The sequence below is a fragment of the Hyperolius riggenbachi genome, chromosome 12, assembly GCF_040937935.1.
Source record: "Hyperolius riggenbachi isolate aHypRig1 chromosome 12, aHypRig1.pri, whole genome shotgun sequence".
Lineage (NCBI taxonomy): Eukaryota > Metazoa > Chordata > Amphibia > Anura > Hyperoliidae > Hyperolius > Hyperolius riggenbachi.
Genome location: NC_090657.1, coordinates 66,869,458 through 66,889,913, shown reverse-complemented (window position 1 = coordinate 66,889,913; position 20,456 = coordinate 66,869,458). Strand labels below are relative to the sequence as shown.

At 42.9% G+C, this 20,456-nt stretch overlaps 1 protein-coding gene across 1 annotated transcript in view; it reads right to left on the bottom strand.

Moving 5' to 3' along the window:
* LOC137540944 (deoxynucleoside triphosphate triphosphohydrolase SAMHD1-like) overlaps window positions 1–20,456 on the bottom strand; it is a 372,279-nt gene that overhangs the window by 140,697 nt on the left and 211,126 nt on the right. Inside the window, exon 10 of the mRNA XM_068262118.1 lies at window positions 18,285–18,434. Within this exon, the coding sequence (XP_068118219.1) occupies window positions 18,285–18,434 (150 nt within the window). The remainder of the gene's footprint in view (window positions 1–18,284; window positions 18,435–20,456) is intronic.

Genomic DNA, 20,456 nt, shown 5'->3' with positions numbered 1-20,456 from the left:
AAGTGACGCTGCTTTTGAAGAATGGCTAAAAGACCTAGGCCTTCTTCACAGGCGCCGAAGCTGCCCCAGGTGCGGCAGCAATAGCATGCGGGTGTACGGGGATGGTGGCGCTGGCAGCGGACGAAGGTGGACCTGCAACCGTCGCCCTTGCCGCGAGGGCGGCAGTGGGAAAATGCGAATCGGGTATTTTTCAGGCACCTTCTTTGAGGGAACTCATTTAGCCCCCCCCAAAATTTTTTACTTGTCCTACTTGTACCTTCATCAAATGGGTACCTTGGCACAGATAGAGTACGAAGTAGGCGTAGCTCATCAGTCATCTGTGCAGTGGACACAATGGTTTAGGGACGTTTTTGCCGAGTACTTTTGAAATACCCTAGGCAGATTGGCGGTCCTGGTGTCGTCGTGGAAATCGACGAAACCAGCATCTCCCACCGGAAGTACAACATTGGGAGATTGCCAGGCCATCAACGCCAATGGATGTTCGGCGGGATTGAGCGTGGAAGCAATCTTGGCTTTTTAAAATTGGTGGATTCCCGCGACGCCGGTACTCTGCTGCCCATTCTTCAGCAGTATGTCTGACCTGGCTCTATTATTATTTCGGACCTCTGGGCGGCATATGGAGGGGTTGCGGCGTTACCTGCTGGGTATCGCCACTTTACCGTCAACCACTCCGTAAACTTTGTCGACCCGCAAACAGGTGCCCACACTCAAGGGATTGAGAGTCAGTGGTGCCGATTCAAACATCGCCTAAAGAGAGCACACGGTCTGAATACTGCTGATAATGACCGGTACGACGACTACCTGCAAGAATTCATGTGGAGGCAGCAGTTCAGCAAACGGTCCCAAATTTTCCAACAATTCTGGTCTCAGGTCTCTGCACTCTACCCGTGTGAACAGTGATGACGATATCCCACTGTTCTTTCGCCCCCCCCCCCCCCCCCCAAAAAAAAAAAAAAACTGAAGTAGTACACGTTCAATGCCTACGAGTGCCCATTAGCGGTGATGTACTGGGACATCAAATTTATTTTATTTTATTTTTATCTTTTTGCTTTGTACTGTCCGTGTATTGGCATATTCTAAAAAATTTTTTGACTAAATTCAAATTTTTCCTACTTGAAGGTGTATCAGCTTCACATGAATTGTATTTTCTAATGTTAAATTTACTTCGCTACGTAACTGCTCGAATATATATATATATATATATATATATATATATATATATATATATAATTTTGCTTTGTGGGATTTATTTATTTTTTTATTCCCCTTGGGCCACAAATCCTCTTATACACCCCCAGCTGCAGAAGAACAATTCCCACAGTACTGTGGCCATCCATTTGACTCTGTAAGTATGCATTTTCTCTTTAAACTTGTATATTTAATATAATTATTATTGCCATGTACAGTATTATGACCATGCATTCTCTGTATACTTTAGCATAATTGACATTTGTCAGGTAATTTTCAGTCATGATGTTTCTGTATGGGGTTTATTCAACTGTCTGCCACTAGGTGGCGTGGGTAGACAAGCTTTTCTCCTCTGCTCACAAACTCACGCCCCCAGCACAGCAGGAGGCAGTTGGAGGAGGAAGAATTTGCAGAGCACCGGAGACAGAAAATGGCTGCCGCAAACGCGAGTGCGGCGTTTCGGGGCCATTTTCTCCGCAGGTAGGGGTCGCACCATGAAAATTTTAACAGATTCTGGTAGAGGAGAACCAGAGCTTTCCATTGATGTATAGCATGTGGGGGTTGTGGCGGCATTAAGGCGGTAAATCGGCGCGGTTTGGAGTGCTATCCACTTTGCCTATGGGGATTTCCAGTGGGTCCCCTAAAGTAGACTAGCTCCAGGAAACTCATCTAAGCAAGCAGGTAATTCCTCTTAAGCCTGAATGCATTATGTTACCGATTTCTATTATTTTGGGATAGGTAGAAAAAAAACTGCGTTTTGTAAAAAATAATACCTTTTAATGGCTAACAGAGTTAAATGATGCAAGCTTTCTGGGACACCGGTGCAGATAAATGGTAAACACGAAGATGACAGTTGTGCTGGTTACTGTTTATCCGTTAGGTGTCAGGTGATCAGCAGGCTGGAGCCAGTGAGTTAGTGCAACCATACATGAAATCCAGCAGGTTTCTGAAGATCATGAAGCCAAATCAATCCTGTTACATAAGGTGTCATGAATCCTGTTCCACAATTTAAACCTTCTGTTAATGTCTTGAACATTTTCATAAATTTGTACTCAGAATTTTTTCTTGATTGATCATTTTTGAAGTTACCCTTAAGAACAAGTACTTTTAGATCTTGCATGCTGTGTCCTGGTTCACAGAAGTGTTGGCCCACTGGTGTGTCCATTTTACCCTCATTGATTTTAAAGCGGTGATGGTTCATTCTTGTGCGCAGTTTTTGTCCTGTTTCGCCTATATAGATTCCTCTTGAGGGGCATTTCATGCAGCGTATCATGTATACAACATTGGATGACTCGCAGGAAAATTGGTCTTGTATTTGATATTTCTGTGAGTTTGGTATTTGTATTTGGCTTGTGCTCAAGATATAAGGGCAGGTCTCACACCTTGTGTTATTGCAGGATAATGTGCCTGGAGTTTCTGGTGTAGATAATGCACTTCTGATAATCATTTGTCTCAAATTGGGAGGTTGTCTGAAAGCAAGCAGTGGTAAATCAGGAAAAACATCCTTCAGGCGTTTGTCTTTATGGAGTATCGGTTGTAGGGCTTTCGATATCTTCCTCAGTGTCTTTAATTTTGGGTTGTAGGTTATTATTATTATTATTTTGGGAGAAACAGTTCATAATTGCTCAGCCTTTGTTGATTGCGGAGCTGTAGGTAACTTCATGGATAAATCTCTAGTACAAAAATGACACATCCCTGCAGTTGCAGTATCAGAATCTGTTTGTATTACTGCGATTGATGATTCCATTTTGCGAAAAGGGTCAATCTTTATCCCTAACTTCTGAAGTTACTGTTTAGGTGAGAGATATGCATGTAGAAAATCTGAGATTTTATTGTCTAAATGTTCCCTCTTATGCTGTGGTGTTTGGAATGCCGTGGCTTAAACAACATAATCCTGTGTTTGATTGGCAGACAGGTCAGTTGATAAAATGGTCCACACAGTGTAAGGAATCTTGTCTGCAGAAAATCACTCTCTCCCAGACCAGAATTCGTCTTGAGAAACTGCCTACTGTATACCAAGATTTTGCTGATGCGTTTTCTCCACAGGCTGCTGGTAAACTCACACAGCACATACCTTATGATTGTGCCATTGATCTTAATTCTGAAACTATGCCCCCTTATGGCCATCGCTATAATTTGACTGGTCCTGAAGACAAGGACATGAGGGAGTATATTCAAGAGAATTTGCAAAAAAACAACTTTATTAGACCTTCTTACTCTCCTGCTGGTGCAGGATTCTTTTTTGTCGAGAAAAAGGATGTTGGTTTGAGACCTTGCATTGATAGATGATTTGTTCTCTCAGGTGATAGGAGCAAAGATCTTTTGTAAATTAGATCTTAGAGGTGCTTACAATCTTATCCTTACAAGAGAAGGAGATGAGTGGAAAACTGATTTTAATACCAAAGATGGTCACTATGAGTATCTGGTTATGCCCTTTGAATTGTGTAATGCCCCTGCAGTGTTTCAAGATTTTGTTAATGATATCTTTTGTGAATTTTGGGGAGATTTATGGTAATTTATTTTAAGGACATTCTAATTTACTCTTCATGCCTAGCGGAACATTGAGATCATGTGAGAAAGGTATTGTCTAAACTTAGAGAGAATCATCTGTATGCTAAACTTGAGAAATGTGTCTTTGAAAGCAATCAGGTTACTTTTCTAGGTTATGTAATATCTGATACAGGTCTGAACATGGATGATAGCAGGGGCATTGTTAGCCCCAAAGATCAGTGGCACGTGCCCCGGATGTCCCCCAGGCAGTCAGCTGTGGTACTTCAATGGCGGGTATGCTGGGAGCTGTGGTGCATCAGTCAGGGGTATGCTGGGTGCTGTGGTGCCTCTATGTGAGCACACAGGGTGCTGTGGTGCCATGCTGAGCACAGGTATGCCTTTATGGGAGCATGCAGGGAGCTGTGATTCTAATATGGGGGCATGCTGGGAGTTGTGGTGCCTCAATGGGAGACCCATGGGAACATGGGAAGGGGTCCACTATAAGGTCAAAGAATGCTATGAGGGAACTGCCAGGTAACCTGCCTAGTTATGTTGAAGTGACACTATTTATGTGATATGCTGCATTTTTTTTTGTATTAATGGAGAGGGGGGCTTCATCCAACATATTGCTGGGCAGGCCTACTTAGACTGCTGTTAAGTTCATATAAATTTGCTTCACCCATTAACACATCCACATACTGGTGCATGAACACACCCATTTGCTGGATGCATTGCCCAAAAGTGCCCCGGATCTCTTAGGATCCTAGCAACGCCCCTGGACGATAGTAAGGTATTGGCTGTGATGGACTGGCCTCAGCCAAACAACTTAAAGGCTCTGCAGTGTTTCTTGGGTTTCACTAACTTCTATAGGAAGTTTATTAAAAACTTTTCTTCTATGGTTGCACCTCTCACTGATCTTACTAAGAAAGGTGTAACGATCAGTGGTATCTCTGCTGACCAGAGTGAGGTCAATCAGGAAATTCAGTATTTTAATCAGAGCGATCACACGTGTGTTTGTGCACAGTAATACAGGAGTACTTCTATGTGATAGCCCTTGGCTGTAGTAACTATCACTAGTGTAGAGAGGTCGTACAGGCAGGGTCGGCAACAGGTCGGTCAGGTCACAGTACAAAATTGTCAGGCAAAATCGTAATGAGGGACAGGCCAAGTTCGGCAGCGATCAGATGGGCAGAAGTACAGAATCAGGAGGCTAAGACAAAGTCGAGGTCGGCAACAATCAGATAGGAAGAGTACAGAATCGAGAGGCAGAAGGATCGTCAGGCGTACAGGCAAGGTTCATACACAATAAGGCATACAATGAATAATAATAATAATAAGTATTACTATTAAGAACTATCAATAATAATACACTAGCTTTGTGTGAATCCCCGGGGTCCTGCCGGTTCAAGCACACTGGGAACTAACTAAGGTCTGAGAGCTTAACCGCAAAGTATCAGCAACAGCAGACAACAATCTACTGACAGCCCAGGTCTTAAACGCAGCAGGCAATACCCGTGGCTCCACCCACTCGCCTCAGCCAATCAGAAGCGAGAGTCAGACCAGAGTAGTCAGCTGACCGGCTGGTCAGCTGACTCGCCTCCTCAATGCATAAAGGTCCTGTCTCCGGGTATGCGCGTGCGCTCTTCTATCCTGATGTAACCTGGAGTGACCTGACCTGCTGGGAAGAGATGACGGGGAGGCAGCAGCGGAACCCGCCGTGACGTCAGACGCGGGAGCGGCGGTCGCACCGCTCTCCGCTGCAGAGGTAACTTTGACATTGCTGACAAAAGGAGCATATCCTTCCAAGTGGGTTTCATCTGCTCTTTTGGCCTTTCAGGAGCTGAAACAGGCCTTTTGTTCAGCTCCTGCATTGATCCATCCTGACATCAGGAAATCATATTTTGTGGAGGTAGATGCATCTGAGGTTGGTGTTGGGGCAGTGTTATCTCAATAGTCTGGTGATCCGGAACATTTGCATCCCTGTGCCTTTTTCTCCCAGAAGTTCTCCCCAGCCGAGAAGAATTATGAAATCAGTAATAGAGAACTTCTAGAGGTTAAACTTGCCCTGGAGGAATGGAGGCATTAGTTGAAAGGTGCTGAAAATCCAGTGATTGTTTATACTAATCATAAAAACCTTGAATACATTGAAAATGCTAAAAGGTAAAATTCCCGTCAAGCACGATGGGCTTTGTTCTTTTCTCGGTTTAACTTTATTATCACTTACAAACCTGGTTCTAAAAATGTCAAGGCTGACGCCTTGTCTCATTGTTTTGATAAGGAAGTCTCTGATTTTCATCCTGCTCCTATGATTCCCAAGAAATGTATTATTTCTGCATGTTTATTATCATCTGATTTGTGTACTCAATTGTCTGAAGTTCAGGGTGATGCACCTCCAGGAAAGCCACCAGAAAAACTTTGTGTTTCCCTTAATCTGAGACTCCAAGTGTTAACCTCCTTAGCGGTAATCCTAAATCAGGCTCGGGATGGAAATTCACAGCTCAGAGCTGTAATCCCATGCTTGAGTGAGTTATATGCAGGAGCTGCTGCAGATCTCTCTGTGTTATTTTTTTTCTTGTTTTTAGGGTCTAAAAGCTTGTGAAAAAATTGCACGGCTTTTAGACCCAAATTTGGAAAAAAAAAATCATAACGACAGGGAGGTTAAAACAATTTCATGAAATAAAGTCAATGGGACATCTTGGGGGAAAAAAACATTGATTTATTAAAAAGAAATGTCTGGAGGCCTTCTCTGAGTAAAGATGCAATTGCGTTTGTGAAGTCTTGTTCAACCTGTACTCGCAGCAAGTCTCTGCATACTGCTCCTCTGGGTACCTTATTACCCCTACCCATCCCTGAGAGACCTTGGACCCATATTTCCATTGCTTTCATTGTGGATTTACCAGTCTCTCAGGGAAAAACGTCATCTGGGTACCTATCCATAGTGGTGGATAGGTTTAGCAAAATGGCTCATTTTGTTTCTTTACCCAACGCTCCTTCGGGTAAAGAATGAGCAAATTTTTTTATTAAAAATTTCCTTAGATTACACGGTATTCCTGATAATGTGTTTTCTGACAGGGGAGTACAGTTTGTATCCCAATTCTGGCAAGCTTTTTGTGACAGTTTGGGAATATCTGTTTCATTTTCTTCAGGTTTTCATCCAGAGACCAACGGTCAAACTGAGAGAATGAATCAATTGCTTGAACAATATTTGAGATGCTTTGTTGCTGGTTGTCAGGAAGAATGGGTTCCGTTTTTACCTTTTGCTGAATTTGCCATTAATAACCGGGTTAACAGCTCTACCAAAATATCTCCATTTCAGGTTGTTAATGGGATGAGTCATACATTTAATTGTATTTCTAGTACATCTAATCTCCCTGATGTAGAGGAGTGGAACTCGCGTTGTAATCAAGTTTGGAATCAGGTACAGGAAAATAATAAAAGTGCTGTTAATAATCAAAATTATTTTTCACATGTACATTGATCTGCAGTGATGTCGTGAACCTCCGCGAAGGGTTCGGTTAGCGAAAAAGTTTGCGAACCACAATAGACTTCAATGGGGAGGCGAACTTTGAAAAATAGAAAAAATTCTAACGGCTGGAAAAATGATAGAAAACATGTTTCAAGGGATCTAATACCTGGAGGCAGACATAATTGAGTGATATACACTTCAAAAGTCCCAGGCAAAAATCTAGATTTCTCATAAACCCCTACTTTAAGGTCTATTTTCAATTATAGGCCTGCCCTCCACCCTCCTCCCTTTCTACCCTTCTACCTATTCCCTCCTACCGGAGGGAGGAGGGTCTCATCTGCCAGAGAATTATAGTATTTCAAAAGCCAGCTTACATACCGTGGCTGGGAATTGAACCCAGGTCTCACTGTGTGGTGGGAAAGTACCTTAACCGCTGTACCACCAACTCTACTAACTGAAGCTAGCCTAGCGTGTACCATTTCTGCTCAATCCAAGAGAAACATTAGGTTGCTTAAAGGGAACCTTAACTGAGAGTGATATGGATGTTTCCTGTTAAACAATACCTAGTAGCCAATACCTAGGCTAGCTTCAGTTAGTAGTGTTGGTGGTACAGTGGTTAAGGTACTTACCCACCACACAGTGAGACCTGGGTTCGATTCCCAGCCACGGTATGTAAGCTGGCTTTTGAAATACTATAATTCCCTGGCAGATGAGACCCTCCTCCCTCCGGTAGATGGCAGATGAGACCCTCCTCCCTCCGGTAGAAGGGAGGAGGGAGTAATTTACAAGAGCCTAATTAAACTCTCCCTAGCAGAGTGTGTGTAGCAGCTGTCCCTTAACTAATTAGTGTAGGCAGACGAGTGAGTAAAACGACACAAGGACCTTGCCTTTTATAAGGGGGGGGGTGGGGCTCCAGGCGTGAGTGCAGTCTGATTGGCTACAATATGCCTGCTGACTGTGATGTAGAGGGTCAAAGTTCTGCTCCATAGAGCATTATGGGGCGAATCGAACTTCCGCAAAAGTTCACCTTTGCATGGCGAACGCGAACCACCAAAGTTCGCCTGGAACCGTTCGCCGGCGAACCGTTCGCTACATCTCTATGATCTGTTGAGGAGGAGTTTAGTCCTGGGGATTTAGTGTGGGTTTCTACTCGCCATATTTCTCTCCGTCAACCATCAGCTAAATTGGGCCCTGAGTTCATTGGTCCATATCCCATTCTGGAGAAAGTTAATATGGTAACTTACTGGCTTAAACTACCCACATCTATGAGAGGTGTTGATTCATTTGATGTTTCATTATTGAAATCTGCTGCCAATTTTGATCCTTCAGATACTCCTCCTCCACCTATTGAAATTGATGGAGAACAAGAATATGAAGTTGAAAAAAATCTTGACTCTCGATTTGTTCGTAATTCTCTTCAGTTCCTTATTGATTAGAAGGGGTATGGACCAGAGGAAAGTTCATGCTGATTTAGCTATTGAAGAATTTTATTCTAAACATCCTGACAAACCTAGGTTGGAGTGTTCTGAGTCCACTCCAAGGGGAGGAGGTACTGAAAGGAACTTATCTGATCCTGCTGTCATTCTCGCCAAGAGCTGGGCTACGGCCTCTGTCACACGCCCCCTGGTGGCCGGACCGCACAATGCCTTCCAAAAGGTTTCAGCACACAGACCATCCAATCTCGTGGACGCAATCGATGCGCGGAAACCGCTGGGATTTGGCTGCAGACAGACTAGAATGAGGCGTGCGATCTATAAAAGACAAAATACTAGGCTGCCACCATCTCTTTTTAAATGGGAAAGAGAAGCCCACTCTGACTGATTCTAAGACCTGTAAATAAAAAGGATTAACACAGGCTATTCTGGCTAATAACAACACTTCTCGGTAGCGAATCTTCCAAAAGTGCGGATGTATTCTGGTTGGCTGAAACAGGGTGTAGCTAGGCAACAAATGACTTAAAGAGACACTAAAGCGAAAAAAAAATTATGATATTATGATTTGTATGTGTAGTACAGCTAAGAAATAAAACATTAAAGCGGTTTAACACCCAGCATTACAACTTTGCTTTAAAAGATTGCTTACAGCTTAGAAATTATTATGCCAGATTTTTTTTTTAAGCAGAAATTCACTGAATGGGTTAAACATGACATTTTAGTGTTGGATTTAACTAGGAATCCGCATCCATTCTTATCTTTAGTTACAAATGTATCTTTGTTTGGAATGCAAATAGACCTTTGAAAAGCCTGCAGGGGAAGCCCTCTTTGTTCTCTCAGAGCAGTGTTTGTTTATTACTTTGTAAATAGATACATTTGTAACTAAACCTCAGCACGGAGGAGGATTTCTAGCTAAATGCAGCACTAAAATGTCATGTTTAATCCATTCAGTGAATTTCTGCTAAAAAAAAAATCTGGCATAATCGTTTCTAAGCTGTAAGCAATCTTTTAAAGCAAAGTTGAAATGCTGGGTGTTAGACCACTTTAAGATCAGATACATCAGTCTAATTGTTTCCAGTACAGGAAGAGTTAAGAAACTCCAGTTGTTATCTCTATACAAAAAAGCCATTAATCTCTACGACTTTCAAAGTCGTGGAGAGGGCTGTTTTCTGACTTTTATTATCTCAACTGTTAGTTAACTATTTACTTTTTCTCTGCCAGAGGAGAGGTCATTAGTTCACAGACTGCTCTGAAAGAATCATTTTGAATGCTGAGTGTTGTGTAATCTGCACATATTATAGAGTGATGCAATGTTAGAAAAAACACAATATATCTGAAAATAAAAATATGAGAATATTTTCTTTGCTGCTAATCTTCTAGTAATTATTCATAGTACACAACCAATTCATTATATCATATATTTTTTTTCGCTTCTGTGTCTCTTTAAGGCTTTTTATTTCAAATGCAATATACGATAATTAATATATACAGAAAATTGTTAAAAGTAACAATTATAGAGACAAGAGTAGCTCAATGTAAAAATAAAAAAGGAAAAAGAAACAAGCAAAACATTATACTTAGAGTTCAGGTGGAAATGTCCTTTTGGGAAAGCAACAAAGAAAAAGAGAGACAATCGAGAGCACCCGATAGTGTATTATTGTTGTGTGATTGGCATAAGTGAAAGGTCAATTAGAATTATACTCACAAGTCTGGGTTGCCGAATCAAGGCAACCACTTCAATCGCAGACGAGGAGATTAGACCTGTCCTCGCTCAGGTTAAAAAGTCGCTCTCCATAGATAGAAAAAAGAGGGTGTCAACACCCATCCACCAGGTGGATCAAATTTTGATATAGTATACAGAGGCGCCAATAGAGTAAAAGTCGTACCAATTAAAATCAATAAAAGGTGTGGGTGGTAAGGGTGGACTTACTCGCCCAACAACAAACACAAGCACTGATTCATATATTATACAAAAATTGTAAATTTAATAAATATTTCCAATAAAAACAATTTGCAACGCCTTTCACGGGTCCCAAGCCCGCTTCCTCAGGCAAAAAACATATACAGGCAGGAGCAACTGAAATACACAAAAAAACACAAAACCCCATATGTAAAAAACAACCGAAATCAAAATGAACATAAATCAGCCATTAGTGCTGGAATATACATAGTTCCGATTAGAATATACTGTATCACATTCTTTGACAATATCGTAGGTTCCGTAGACCCCTGATATTGTCTTAGCATATAGTTACGTGCATATAGGAAAAAAAAACAGTGCATACAAATAAAAAATAATCTGCATATAACAGTAATCACCTTGTTAGTACACATAAAAAAATCACGTCAGAATTTCTCCATTTCTGATATCATCTTAGTGCAATGTAACCTTGCACTTACTCGATTGTGCGCACGGCTATAAACACAATCCCTATATATACACAAGAGAATAGAATAGCCAGTATATATATATACCTGGTGGCTGGTTGTAGCATGTCAGTCGGTACATGCGTTTTGCGTGTACATACATTTATGCATTTTGTATATTTTTCTATTTTTTTATTTCATTTTTATGTATTTGTTTTATAATTATATATTATCATGGGGAATATGGTTGTCTATTTTCCCCCCTTTTTTTCTGCAGGTATGGACTGATATGTGATATATGTATATTAATTACAGTTATGCATATGGTATTTGCTATTAATTTATTGATTTTTATTCCATTTACACTCCCTTTTTATATAATATTTTGTAAATATATTTCGTTAGATATGGTTCCATATAACATGTCCATAGTATCTCCTGTAACACTAATTGAGCATAGTACCCGTGGGTAGGATAAACACTTGACTCTTTCCTTATGTCATACCTTCCCCACATACCTATGCCCACAATATATATGGCGTTTCAGGCTAACATGCCCTTAGCTTACGTATTTCCGCATGGAATACAACAAAAGAGCAGTATGCCCACAACAAAGATGGCGGTCCAGCCATCTTGCCCTTAGCTAACGCACTTCCGCTCTGTATAGGATCCAATGAGCGGAGTGCGCAGTATGTGATCACTGGCCAATAGCGCCACGCCCCCTTCCTTAGATGTCGACCTACAGAGGACATTTAGATACGAGTGTGGTAGAGATGGGAAGTTCGGATCTTTTCAATGATCCGGATGATTCGAATCGGATCATTGAAGAGATCCGGATCTTTGATCCAAATCTCGGATCATTTTACTACTGAAGCATTCGGGGGTCACTGAAATGAATAGCAGGACAGGTCTTTCCCTGCTGTGGACAGGAGAAGGGGAGGGGGGTGGACACATAGAGAAGGGGAGAAGATGGACAGAGGGCAGGGAGTGGACAGAGAAGGGAGGAGGGACGAGCAGAGAGCAGAAATGTTTGCACACAATACCCACATGCTGCAGTCATATGCTTTACATGTATTTCACCTATATGTTCATCTGTGTACTTTGAAAGCAAACGGCGCACAGTGAAAGAAAGCATTCCCCAAAGTGAAGTGCAGCTGTATAGAGCCGAGTGCAGGAGGATCAAATTGCCCTGCTATCACAGTGCCTGCAAAGTTACTGAGCTGTGCTGAGCCAAAAGCTTCAAATGTGTTCACTGTGCACAACTACAGAACAGCCAGCCTATAATCAGCAGCACATTATAGCCAGTATGTGTGCTCTACACACATCTGGCAGTGGCACCCATGTCCCCTCTCTCTCATCTACCTGTCTCCCTGTAAGGCTGCCTCCCATCCAACAGAGCGATCCATCTCAGCTCTGCTTCCAGGACCCCGCTGCCCGCTGAGAGGGGGCGTGTCGCTCCTTGCCCCGCCCCTTTTTCGATCCGAATCACTCATTTTGATGATTCGGATGATTCGACTCACAAAATAGAGTCGGATCAAAGATCCGAATCGTTCATGATCCGGACAACACTAGAGTGTGGCGCCAAGCTGCAGCAAAGGCGCCACACTCGTTTACACAAGGACACTGGTAAGTCCTAATATCATTACTATCCCTCCCGCCCGCTCTCCCCTCCCCATCTCCTCTCCGTGACCCGCTCGCAGCCTGTCTGCCTCCCATCCCTCCCCTTCTCTTCCAACACTATATGTCCCCCAGACTTTCAAAAGGGCAATGCAATTACCTAAAGCTTTTTAAAACATCATGTGCTGGAAATCAGATGTATTTATGTACACAGGCTCATGTTATGGAGCTTTTATTATGCTCTGCATATATATATATATATATATATATATATATATATATATATATATATATATATATATATGTATATACTGGAGATTCTTATATATATATATATATATATATATATATATATATATATATATATATATATATATATATATATATACTATTCTATCCTCTTGTGTATATATAGGGATTGTGTTTATAGCCGTGCGCACAATCGAGTAAGTGCAAGGTTACATTGCACTAAGATGATATCAGAAATGGAGAATTTCTGACGTGATTTTTTTATGTGTACTAACAAGGTGGTTACTGTTTTATGCAGATTATTTTTTTGTATGCACTGTTTTTTTTCCCTATATGCACGTAACTATATGCTAAGACAATATCAGGGGTCTATGGAACCTACAGATATTGTCAAAGAATGTGATGCAGTATATTCTAATCGGAACTATGTATATTCCAGCACTAATGGCTGATTTATGTTCATTTTGATTTCGGTTGTTTTTTACATATGGGGTTTTGTGTTTTTTTGTGTATTTCAGTTGCTCCTGCCTGTACGTGTTTTTTGCCTGAGGAAGCGGGCTTGGGACCCGTGAAACGCGTTGCAAATTGTTTTTATTGGGAGTATTTATTAAATTTACAATTTTTGTATCATATATGAATCAGTGCTTGTGTTTGTTGTTGGGCAAGTAAGTCCACCCTTACCACCCACACCTTTTATTGATTTTAATTGGTACTACTTTTACTCTTTGGAACTGGAGACTGGGAAAATCTACTGATTCCGTGAGATCTTTATTTGTGTATTGGTATACACTATATGCTTGTTCTTACCAAGGGTCCCTGTCAAAAGGACCCTTAAAGTAAGCTATTGTATATGTGCTACTTTTTTTGAATTTTATTAAACTGTGATGTTTTTAAGGACAGTGAGTGACCTTGTGATGAATTCATTTTTGGTGATGGTCACTGTCTGAATATTTACACTGTGGTGGAACTGCAGATACCGTGGTGTTTCCCTAGCGCTGTGGAGCTCTTTGCTTGGATTTTGTGATACCTATTGTGGATACAGTCTTCTCCTGAGCAGCTGGTGAAAGATATTTTGAGTTGGAGCAGCGCCTTTATTCTACTCTTTGGAACTGGAGACTGGGCAAATCTACTGATTCCGTGAGATCTTTAATTGTGTATTGGTATACACTATATGCTTGTTCTTACCAAGGGTCCCTGTCAAAAGGACCCCTAAAGTAAGCCATTGTATATGTGCTACTTTTTTTGAATTTTATTAAACTGTGATGTTTTTAAGGACAGTGAGTGACCTTGTGATGAATTCATTTTTGGTGATGGTCACTGTCTGAATATTTACACTGTGGTGGAACTGCAGATACCGTGGTGTTTCCCTAGCACTGTGGAGCTCTTTGCTTGGATTTTGTGATACCTATTATGGATACGGTCTTCTCCTGAGCAGCTGGTGAAAGATATTTTGAGTTGGAGCAGCGCCTTTATTCTACTCTAAAAACGTGACTACTTTTACTCTATTGGCGCCTCTGTATACTATATCACAATTTGATCCACCTTTTGGGAAAGCAAGTTAAGTTTCTTTGTTTCCGGATCAGGGGATTCAGCGTCAAAGTCCAAACAGGATGGATACCAGCATGTCCTCAAGCTGGCAATATGTAATCCGGATGATGTTCAAGGTGGAGGACATGGATTTTGTGTCCTCTGCCCTGGTTATACTCCTGACATGGTAAGGAGGAGTGAGGGTGGGGACCACACACTCCTTGAAACCTGAGATGAGCCACCCCCCTTATCATGGAGACAGAAAACCATATCTAAACTTTATATGGGCTCTAACTCCCAGAACCGTACAGTTCAGGGCAGATTTAATAACATTTTCAGGTCAGTCAGGATTTATCCAGCACAATGATACCAAACACGAGGGGTAGGACCCCTGTGGTATCAGCAGGTTACTATGGGCCTGTCTTACTGACGGTGCATACGTTGGATTGGTCTGGAATCTTCTCAGTACCATTCCCAGGAAAGATCCAACACACTCTGCGGGTCTGAAGGGCCAGGCAGATTTGCAACACAGGAAATATGACAAATATAGCAGTTTATGAATTATCTTATAAATAACAGTTCACCAGGAGTTCATACTGTAGTTCCCAGCTGGAGAGATTGCTGGTCCCTTTGAACTCCTCAGCTCAGGCCTATGTGGCAACTTCTTGCTGGGGAATGGTGCCACATCAGCTGCACTAAGACCCGCTTTATGAGCTTCTGTCATCTCAGAAGTGCGGAGACCTGATTTATGGGGGTCCTTGACACAGCTGGGTGCCTGGGAAACTTCTCTGAGAAGGTTTCTTAATGACTGGCCCTTTGGCGTAAGAGAAACAAAGTTGTCTTTTAAAAGAAAAAAATGTCATTCTGATCGCTGCAATGAACTGCGCAATCTAACCAGGAAGCGATCAGAAAACCGACTGTGTGGATCTTCCCGAATCGCCTGCGCTTCTCACGGCTGGCCGTGACACCTCCTCTTCTAGGTCTCAGGCCCTTGTTCCATGACGCGCAGGCTGGGACGCAAGACGCACTTCCTGATAGGCAGAGACCACGTTCACAGTACGCTCTCCGCAAAGGTAAACATTTGTCAGCTGACATCTCGATCAGCTGACAGCGCAGTGTAAGCTGATTTCCTATAGCTGACACTTAGGTTGGATCGAAATGATGTGTGATTGGATGTGTGGAGTGTGGCCGGACACTGATTGGTTGAATAAAGAATTTAAACTTCGTGAGTGCTCCCAGTCATCGCCCGTGATAGCATAGCTGTGGCTGGGTGCGCACTTGTACTGATATTTATACTGTTCTCTGGATAGTGACCCTTGGCTTGTTCTTGACCACTCTTGTCTGCTCCCTGAATCGACCCTTGCTTGTTACCTGGATGCTCTCGCTTGCTTCCTGGACCGACTTTGCTTGTTACCTGGATACTCATGTTTGCTGCCTGGACCAACCCTTGCTTGTTACCTGGATACGCTTGCTTGCTACCTAGACCATCCCTTGTTTGTTACCTGGATACTCTCGCTTGCTGACTGGACCGACCTTGCCTGTTACCTGAATACTCTTGCCTGCTGCCTGGACTGACCCTTGCTTGTTACCTGAATACTCCGAGATTGTCTGTCATTAGAACTCCTGATCGCCACTGGTATAGGCCTCATTCACATCATTGAGGTATTACTACTGTTAGATACATGTGTGCCTCTGGACTTTGATGAAATTGCTTCAGTGGGGTTCTGAGAGGTTATTGTACATTCTACTTCAGTTTGTATGCCTTGCACGTTAAGACCTGAGGTTAACCATATTCAGGAGACCTATTCAGTGTCCTATTCACGCGGGGGTTTGTCTATAGGTGAAGACCATGGGCTGGGCTCAGAGCTACGGCACTAGATTGGGGAATAGGAACTGATTGTGAACACAACCTGTCAAGCCTTACATTCATAAACCAAGGATTTGCATTGGAACTGCTTAATGTGGTGTTGCGTTCTAACTATTTTTCTTTTCAGGGTGAGTTTTTCCTGCAGCTACGGGGCACGGCGATGGGGTCGAATGTGGCCCCGTCGTATGCTAATCTTTATATGGGTCTGTTCGAGAGGGGCCTTTGTATATTCCAATTGTCTGTTCCAGCGGCATGCCAAATGCTGGTACAGATATATTGACGACATCTTTTGTGTGTGGGCGGGGCCACATTCGACCCTAGACCAATTTTTGGTCGATTTGTCCCAATGCTGCAGTGAAATTAAACTATCGTGTCACAGGAGCACTGAGCAGGTGTCCTTTTTGGACACTACTGTTATTAGAAAAAAGAGTTCTCTTATATCTGATCTCTATGTTAAGAGTACTGATTGCAATTCTCTACTACATTACAATAGTTTCCATCCAACTCATGTAAAAGATGCCATCCCAAAAGGCCAATTTAATAGATTGAACAGATTAGTCACCAATCCTGATAGTTTGGTCCAGCGCCAGAGAGACATGACTGTAAAATTTAAACAGAGAGGATATCCCCCACAAACACTTAGGTTAGATACTGGTCCCAAGAAGAGATCCAATAAGCAATTTCGCCTCCCGTTTGTTTCTACATTTAATACATGTAGTTCTGAGATTGGGAAAATTATTAAACGTCACTGGCACCTTTTGAGTGATGCCTTTCCTGCTATTCCAGAATTCAGATATCCCCCCTTACAATCATATAAGAGGGCCCCAACAGTTAGAGACAAGGTGTTTTACCATCGTGACACGGGTCCCGTGCCAGGTGGGAGGGTGGGGACCTACCCATGTATGGGATGTCATCTTTGTAGCCATATTACTAAGGGAGCAAAATTTTATCATCCAACCAAGGGTACCAAATTTAAGATTAGGGAATTATATACCTGTGAATCCAGCTTTGTAGTCTATTACTTGAAATGCCCATGTGGCCTTGGCTACATGGGAATGACTACACAAAAAATTAGAGATAGAATTTGCTCACATAAAAGTGCGATTCGCAATCATGACAAAAAACAAGCAGTTTCTACGCATTTCACTGAAATGCAACATACTGTATCCCAACTTAAGGTTCAAATAATAGATGGGGTCCCTAGTACTTGGAGGGGGAAACATAGTAGGACTAATGAGTTACTCAAGAGGGAAGCAAGTTGGATTAGGAGGTTAGGAGTAATGGGGAGTGGAGGACTTAACCGTGAATATGAATTAGGCTTTTGTATCTAATGTTATTTTGGTCATTTTAAACTGTGTGCTCTCAATGTATATATTTCGCTCTTTTTGCAGAACTTTCATCTTTCCTGCTTGAGCGGCACTGATGGGGAGAAGCCTTCTGAATTTGGTTTGCTGCGGAGGAGTGGGTGAGATTATTTACATTTATTGTTTTGGTGGGGCTGCCATGGAGACGCAACAGGCGAGTCCGTGTTTATAGCTGCATGACAGCGTCTTTGTTTACCAATGACGTCGGCTGTTGTCCGCCCAGTGGGCGGTACTCCGCCGTACACATTGCCCATTGCGCACTTAGTTTTGCATAGGGCTGAAGAACGGGCTGCTGGGGGCGTCTACGTGGTGACGTCACTCCTATTGAGGTCACCTGATACCGCTTCAGCAAACAGTAAGCCGGGGGAAGTCTTGAGTGCGGAAGTCACCACAGAGCCACCGGCATCTACGATAGTATATCCTTCCTTGTACGTCAAGGGTTCTGTCTCCTCTCAGGTCTGCTCGTGACAGCAGGTGAGGTGATTGGCTGCGAGTAATTTTAAAATGACTGGTTGAATTGTAGGGTGGGCACTATATATATTATGGGTGCCATTTTCCTAACTTGTGGTTGAAACAGCTTGAAGAAAGGCTGATACCTGAAACAGCGGGCTGTCGCTGTATAGCCACGGATTTTAATATGTTATTCCAATAAAGAGCTTTTTTACTTTTGGATGTGCCAGCCTCCCTCTCCTTCTCTAAACCTTACATTCACTCACCGTCTGTTCTTCTTCCTTAGTCAGAGGGCCAGCTATCATTTCCTTGATAAATGTGAGGTCTTCTGGTAAAAGGCTAAACTCCTTCATACCGCGCTGCAAACTAATGGACTGAATGAAATGGTCAAACCTCTTCACAGTAGCAGATTCATGCTGCCAATAAAAATACATATCTCACATACAAGAAAAGCACATGTATGCAATGTACTTAAAATACAATTTTTCCAAGTTCCAAGTTAAAAAAAAAAAAAACTCAAAATTTACCTTCTGCAAGCTAACTTCAAAAGATTTGAAATAGCCCAATTTAGAAATCACTCTAGAGGCAGCAGAAAAAACAGTGTTAGATGCTTACCTAAGAAGAGGGAAGCCTCTAGATCCTAGAGAGGCTTCCCATGTCCTCCTTAAAGAGAAACTCCGACCAAGAATTGAACTTTATCCCAATCAGTAGCGGATACCCCCTTTTACACGAGAAATCTATTCCTTTTCACAAACAGACCATCAGTAGGGGCTGTATGACTGATATTGTGGTGAAACCCCTCCCACAAGAAACCCCTCCCACAAAAAAAGTACGTACTCCTGGCAGTTTCCTGTCTGTGAACCTTGCTGCATTGTGGGAAATAGCTGTTTACAGCTGTTTCCAACTGCCAAAAAAACAAGGAGCAGCTACATTACCTGCCTACAGTAAAAATGTCACCATGTAATAAATGTTAGAATGTAAATCAGGGATTTAAAAGATTTTACAATTGGCAAACGCTGACTAAATCATTTATACATAATTATTGTAAAATTAAGCACTTTGTGTATTTCATTATTTTCACTGGAGTTCCTCTTTAAAGGAATACTGTAGGGAAGTCGGGGGAAAATTAGTTGAACTTACCTAGGGCTTCTAATGGTCTGTGCCTGCGCAGTACGCTCCTGGTGACCACAGCGGGAGAGAGGACATGGCAACACAGGCGCAGTGGTTTTCAGACTTTGAAGTCTGAAATTCCAGAAGTGAACCGGAGGCGGGCCGGAGCATCGGTAAGTGTCTGCGGAGGCACAGGATGTACTGCGGGGGATCATTAGAAGCCCCGGGTAAGTTCAACTCATTTTACCCTGACCCCCCTACAGTATTCCTTTAACCCCTCTGCTTCTGACCGGGACCCCCTTTTAGTTGGTGCGCTCCCCATCTTGCACCTGCACAATTACAGCCATGCCTGCACAGTAGCACAGAGCCTCTCATGGATGGGCGGCTTGGGCTTACTGCGCATGCGCAGCCATACTCCAACAGGCATGGTAGAGCCTTCCTCATACATGGAGGGGAGCACGGCCAAGAGAACATATCTGACATTCTCTTGTTGGAAATGTTCTTAGTGTCCATACGTGGCAACTGTGGGGTTGAAGAGGTCATAGCATGCCACTATCTAGAGGCCTCCCTCTAACTAGGTAAGTATCTGTCTTTTTTCTGCTGCCTCGGGTTCACTTTAAAATAAACTTGTAATAAAAAGAAATGACCCTGGGGCGGTACTTACTTCGGGAGGGGGAGCCTCTGAATACTAAAGAGGCTTACCCCATCCTGCTCTGCCATCTGGATCCAGTGCTGGCTTCCCTGGACACAGAGCAGCAATAATATTTACAATAGCCACTGTGCACATGTGCTGTAGTGACTCTCCACTCAGGCTGCGGCGTAAACAGCCAAGACCGATATGGCTCACGCCTGTGCAGTAGACTGGACCCGATCGGAGCGGCATGCCGACAAACGTCCGACAAGGAGATCCTCAGGGGGTCCCAGAGCTGGATAGCCTCTACTGAGGAGGCGGGGGAGGTCTCTTTAGGATGCAGAGGCTTCCCCCTCATAAGATAAGTACCGCAGGGGCTCTTTTATTTGTTACAGATTCTCTTTAAGATATTTGACATTCTCCTTTCGGTGCTGGTTAGCCAGGTTTGACACCCTGACAGTAGTTACAGTAATTAAGGACCAGGGGATTTTTCAGTGATTGGTGCTGCGTGGGCTCTACAGCCTGCAGCACCCATCAGGTATGTGCCAGGGCGATCAGACTTCCCCCCTTTTTTTCCCACTAGGGGGATGTCCTGCAGGGGGGGTCTGATCGCCGCCGGCTATTATTGATTTGCAGGGGGGCTCTTCAAAGCCCCCCTCCGCAGCGTTTTCTGGCCTCACCTCCGTTCCCTCCCTCT